The 6,419-nt window shown below is 43.1% G+C and overlaps 1 protein-coding gene across 1 annotated transcript in view; it reads right to left on the bottom strand.

The window, feature by feature from the left end:
* Positions 1-6,419, bottom strand: part of LOC103363284 (ATP-binding cassette sub-family A member 1) — a gene marked incomplete at its 5' end in the record, with an annotated part of 152,575 nt that overhangs the window by 84,540 nt on the left and 61,616 nt on the right. Inside the window, 2 exons of the mRNA XM_008289967.1 lie at positions 792-890; positions 1,470-1,493. Coding sequence (XP_008288189.1) covers positions 792-890; positions 1,470-1,493 — 123 coding nt within the window. The remainder of the gene's footprint in view (positions 1-791; positions 891-1,469; positions 1,494-6,419) is intronic.

A 6,419-nucleotide genomic window follows, 5' to 3' on the forward strand; every position in this document is an offset into this window, starting at 1 on the left:
CTCCAGTTGAGGCCAGATTTGTAGTTAGTGGCCCTTGAAAATGGAAATATGTGCAAAATATTAATTCAGAATAGTATGTGGGACCCTGAAAGTTCTTTTAGCTGTATATATAGAGAGATTTGTCCACATTTATGAGTAAAAAGACATTTCACCAACTCTTAAAGCCTCTAACATCAGGAGAATTTGATGTTTGGCAGGAATTCCAAGCTAATCTTTTGCTATTTTGACGACAAAATGTTAATGCAGAACACATAAACCTGATGTGCATCGGGCTCCTTTCTTTGTCAAGTGCAAAGTTTCAAGTGTTACAACAGATGAGAAAACTCAAACTGAAGCGGTGCAGCGACGACGTCTTTCCGTCTGAATTCACACTAACTGACATTACAGTCTATAAGGACGTCTGTTGTGATGGAGGCTCTGAAGTGAACGCTGAGCGCCGGCAGCGTCTGTGAACCATCTGTAATATTTCCATTTCATTTCTAGGTTCTGAAATCGTTATTCAACCTACTCTGATCGGGATTATATGGAGCATGTGTGAAAAGCTAATTATTTATTGATCAAATTTGTTCTTGCAAATTGGTTTTCAAAATCACGCAGCGAGCGCTCCCTTTCCAATCCATTTTTTTTTTCTTCTTCTTCTTACAGCTTGTTCTGTGTCTGCAGCCGGGCTTCTGGAAGGAGGCAGGTGTGCAACTGCTCAGCACACATGCACAGCTTGAATACATTATCGGCACCGGTTGGCCCGGATGTACGGCCGGAGTCCCTTGGCGCTGGTTCTTGTGGATACTCACGGTATCGGGTCTCCGGTCATGCAGCGCGTCCCAAATCCAGGGTTGTTCAACAAGCTTTCCACCACCTGGGACACCTCCGCACTGCCTGGCATGTCGTTGCTGCAAACAATCGAGAACACAGCAATTAGGAGGCCGTTTTGTAACAGCTCAGTGAGCGGTTTTGTCTCTCGCAGCAGCTTTAATGTCAATAAAACAGGCCAACGAGTATCAGAAAGTGAAACAGGAAGTAAAATCTGGGCTCTCTTTTGGGTGTGACGCTGTATGAACGTCCACTCTAGAAAAGTAGGAAACACGGAGGATGAGGTGTCTTAAATTAAAAGTCCTGCAGCTTTGGTTGGTTTGGAGGAGCTTAAGGGTAATTTTATATAAAATAAACCAAATCTATGAAACATTTTCAACAACTTTAGTGTATTTATTGAAGCCGTGTGAAGTTTTACCTTCCTGCTATGAGTATATTTAGAGTAAAAGGCCCTGAAAGTACGTAAAGATATTTATTTCTGAGCCTCATGACTTCATCCACATGTCCATCCAGGTGTCACACTTCACTAAAGCTCATTGTTGAGCATCAATATTATGGGATGTATCATAGTTTGACCAGTCAAACTGCAGCATCGTCATAGAAACAACCATTGGTACCCTGGATGTGTTTCTGTTTTCTAATAATTCACCAGAGAAAACTTTAAAAAGTGCATTCTGGGTAAACTTTCGAGGCTCACATGTGAAGGTGGTGGTTGGTCAGAACCAGTTCTAGACAATGAAAGGATCATTTTTACCATCATTTCTACATCTGTGGCAAGATATTTTCCAATATAGACATAGTTTGAAACTTCTAATGTAGTTTTATAAATAATTATTATACATTTCTTGTGTCTGATTCTTGTACTTGTGAAGCTACGAGGCTCAAAAATGCTGGTAAAAAGCAGTGATGTTGTACTTCAAGCATCTGTAACTCTGAAAACATTCTTAGTATGAAGGTAAAAGTTTGCACGGCTTCATGAGATATACTAAAGTGACTGAACATAAAGAATCTACTGATTGTGAGGAGCTCATGTGGACGTTTCTGGTTGCATTTGCAGAGAATAATGTTCGAATTCCATCCTAACACAACAGATGAACACTAATTGGGCGACAGAATGATCCGCATTAACATTTGCAAACAATTATCTTTCGGATCGCGTGCTGAGATCATGAAATCTGCAAAGAGAAGAGCGTCGGCGAGTCAATTATTTAAAAGCAGAGGTCTGAAATCGCCTTCACGCTGTGAGTGGGCTCTGTCATTATATGTGCAGCACAAAGACACGTCACAATTAGCTCTCTAATCTATTTCCCATCACAATCAGGTTGGATTTCAACAGTCCTCTAATCTGTCTCTCGGCATAATTGATTAAGACTTTACACGTCGTCCAATCTGCTCCCCCACCACAATGGCAGAGCGCAGGAGTGCGGCCGATCATTAATTTTAAACATATCTCGACATCCAAGGAGGCCCGAAAGGAAATGAAGACACTGTACACCGGGGGATCGGACGTGGTGCGCTTTGAGCAAACGCTCGGGCTTAATCAAGGCCGAGAGGAAAATCATTATCCACCTGTTTTCTGTCAAAACACAAACCCGCTGACCGCACGGTGACGCTCCCAAGGATTGGGCGTACGTATCTCCGTTAAACAATCTTCCCATTCCAATTTCATTCTCATTACCCGCCACACACACACACACCCTGGCCTTTATCTTCAGGGTGCTGTGGGAGTTAAAACACAGCGTTTCATAAAGACCCCGATGGCTTCCTGCCAGCGGTGGCCGCGGCCCAGCCAGCCGTTCGGATTAATACACTGTTCATTGTCTCATTTAGAGGCGTCTCCGTGAAGGTCACTCGGTCATCTGCTCGGCCACCGGCGAGCGCAATTGAAGCGGTCCGATTGTAAAAATGGATTATGTGCAGCCATCTGTTTTGCAATTAACAATGGCTGGGTTACCATGTTATTCAAGATAATAAAAACTATCGGACGGTTCCAAAACGAGGACTCGTGCACAGACACACACACACACACATACGCGGTGGAACTAATGAACAGTTCACCGAGTCAAAATGAAACATGGGAGGGCCGAGACGCTATCAGAGGAAAGTCAAACGGAGGCGACGTGGTAACGCAGAAACGAGCTCTTTGAAGGCTAAAACCAACAAGAGCCGCTTCCATTTAAAGAGAAAACCAGAAACTGAAAACTCAAGACTGTATGATTACTTTAGCGAGCCTGAACTTGTGAATTAGGTTAATCATTATCTTCAATCAGCTAAAAATGGGCGTTTGTGAGCTCTCGGAGTGGAACAATGCTGCTTTGATTGAACTTTTGAGAGGGAAAGGCTCGGTACTTAAAGTCATTATCGAGTGCGGGGTTTAAAAAAAATCTACAGCTAATAAAAGTGCACTTTGAACAGTTGACGACACGACAATCACAGTTAAATCCATTCAGAGGCAGGTTTGAAAAACTCCTGAAAGAGTCTTGAACTCTCGCTCGACAGCCGAGATTGTGCTCCTGCCTGAATGTACTCTATTGTATTGTAAGTTATTCCAAAAAAAACCATGTTGTTTTAGCGTTTTGGTGTCACCAAAGGTCACAGTTTCCTCTGTTTCTATACAGCGCCTCGGTGTTCAAGCTGCGGCTGCTTGATGCTGAGAGCGACTGAGGCCTATAGATCGGGTTTGGAGGGTTTCAGCACCGCGGAAAGAGACTTGAATGAACTGTGCAGAGAAAAAAGGCAGCGCGTTTCAGCACCATGGAGAGAGGCACAATCGCATTTAAATGTTTCAGCAGAAGGAGACGGAGAGAGAGAGAGAGTGGAAAAAAAAAAAAGCTGCTGTGCATGAGCGTGTGGATCAAGGAAGGAAACTGTTGCGGTTTTATTTGTCTTACTTTTAAAACCCAGATTAGCTCACAGTGCGAGTGGATCTCCTGAAAGACTGCGATTTTTCAAGGTATTAAAAAACGCTTATTAGGCCACAAGCGGCCTCGAGCGCGCGTCGACTCCTTCGGTTCGTAATAACGTCGTTGCTCCGGCTTTAAACTTCAAGGAGAATTCGGTTAGAGCGTGAAAAAAACATAAATCCGTTGGTGAGTTTTTTAAATAATGAATTACTGCAGCTGCACGCTTGTGTTACGCCAAAACTGTAGCTGAATAAACACGACGAACAAAAGCAGAATTAGTAAATTAGTCGGACTAGACGAAGGAGGGAACAACGAGCTCGTTAAATTAAATATAATACTTACATAAAGCATTTGTTTTTGCTCTCAATATAATCAGAGGTATTTAATTTTCCCAATCTGATGATGTTTTCTGAGATAAAACACACTTTAAGTACATTAAAGTTTAGTAAAATCAATCTAATTTATACACTTGACAAGTAAACAGCTCCACAATGCTTTAAAATAAAATAAAATCTGTATCCGAACTCCTCCTTAATGTTACGTAGGTGGTCGCAAACCTTGTCGTAAAGCTCCAGCAGGACAACGTCTGACATGTAGCGTGGAAAAAGTAGTTTGTACTCTGGTTCCACAAGTGCCACACGATGGAGGAAACTGTTTTCTCTATATGCATGTCAGAAAATCTATTGTCGATCAGCTGCAGTACCTGGTTGCTCCACCAGGTGGAGCCTTTAGCTGTTTGAGCAGAGGGCACTGTGGGGGTTAAGCTAGCAAAGGGGCACCATGACAGAGACTTTTGTGAAGCTTAACGACCTCCGACCAAAGCTCATGTGCTTACGACAAACTGTGATCGACTAGAACTGTGTTTACCTCCATTGCAGAGGAAATTTTTAGGATCGCATCTCTAGGATTTGTAACATCTGTGTGTTAATTGTGACACGCCATTTACAAGATTGGATAACTGAGGGGTTGGCTTTGAAAGAAAGGAGCGCAATTCGATTTCCGTGACGCCCAATGACGTCAGACCAGAGCTCGTGTATTTAAGACGAGCTGGAATCGACCAGAACAGGTTACCTATACCCCAAAATATAAAGGAGGTTGCACTTTGAGAGACGCATTTATTTATTTGTTGCACCATCTGCTGGACTGGATAACTGAGGGGTATTAGCTTTACACTTCAGCATTACGACAAGCTGACAGCATGTAGGAGGAAACCATGACAGAGATTTCTGTCACGCTTAATGAGCCCTGAATATGTTCCATCCTTAGAGGTCCGCCATCATGTGATATAATCATCCGACAGTATCGAGACGTCACGGCAGAAAAACAAGCTCACGTACGGTGATGTCACTCCAAAGACTTTAAACTCTCACCCAGTTTTATAGATCACATAACACTGGATGTATGATGTTATGAATGTGCGTGAAAAACACGTAAAATGTCACATTTCTTTCAACATTTTGGTCTCTTTTTTTGCCGTTTTACAAAACGAAAGTGAAAGAATGTGGCTGTCTGCCTCATTCTGGACGGAAACTATTTCCAGGAGTGGCATCGATAAAAAAAAGCCTCACCTGGTTTGTATATAGTCTCAAACATTTGTCTTTAGTTAGATTTTCATATCAAATTGACCTTTTCATGTTCATATCTGTGACTTCCGGTTACATTTTCAACTTTTAAAATGCTTCGTTCAGCACATTTGTGGTTTTAATTGTCATAAATTATACAGTTTTCAAATCAGATTTTATATTTCTTGTGAATTTTTGAGCCCAAATTGTTAATATAGTTGGTTGAAGTGAAAAAATAAGATTTGGATCATATCAGTGACGTTCAAAACCAGGCCCAGATCTCTCAGGGTGAAGGCAAACAGGGATCTATAGTACATGTATTTGCTAGTACTTATATATTTGCTGTAGTTCTAAAAGACTCCAATCTACAGAGTTTATACGACATGACACCAAACCAACGCGTGCCAGGACGCCGTGAGCAGCGACTCTAGATTCCATCTGGATAAACCAGTTTGGCTGCTCTTATTGTGTCCTGACGCGCTCACAGTGAATTTCTACAAAGTGCTTGCAGGGGAAATGAAATACCTGCAGACTGGATAAGCAGCGACAGCGGCATGAATACGGCGTCGAGATTAGTTTGACGACTTGGACAGACGCCGCCGCTGCCGCGCGTTAGAAATGCGACGCGATGTTTACAGCGGTTCTGTTGTTACGCACACAGACGGGTCGCGATGCAGCAATTTCCAGGTTCGGCGCCGTGAACATGGAGATGCTTCAGCCCCGGAATCGCACACGACAATAATTCCTGTCAGCAATCGTACAAATAAATGTCACACACGGCAGCACGTGTGAGGAGAATGTTTCCCTTCTAGCTGTTTATTATGAAGCGCTGCACTTCACATGTTGAGATAGAGGAGGTTTGTTCAGCACCGAGTCCAGGCTGATGACCGCAGCAGGCTCTCCTGCCAACAAAGCAGCGAGCGCAGTTGTACGACATCGCTTCTCTTTGATTCTGCGCCTTTGAAGTTCAAACTTTCCAACAGGGCTGCAGTCTGTTGTTCGTCGACTCGACGATCGGCCGCTCCTTTAAATTATTCACGCAGCTAAAGGTCACTCGTTGGAGGCGTCTTCCCTGTAAAGCTCACGTCGACTCTGCTTTTAAAAACAGTTACTGGAGCTGCCGTCGTGTTTCATGACTCAGCAG

This window comes from Stegastes partitus, unplaced genomic scaffold (genome assembly GCF_000690725.1).
Source record: "Stegastes partitus isolate 25-593 unplaced genomic scaffold, Stegastes_partitus-1.0.2 Scaffold648, whole genome shotgun sequence".
Taxonomy (NCBI): domain Eukaryota; kingdom Metazoa; phylum Chordata; class Actinopteri; family Pomacentridae; genus Stegastes; species Stegastes partitus.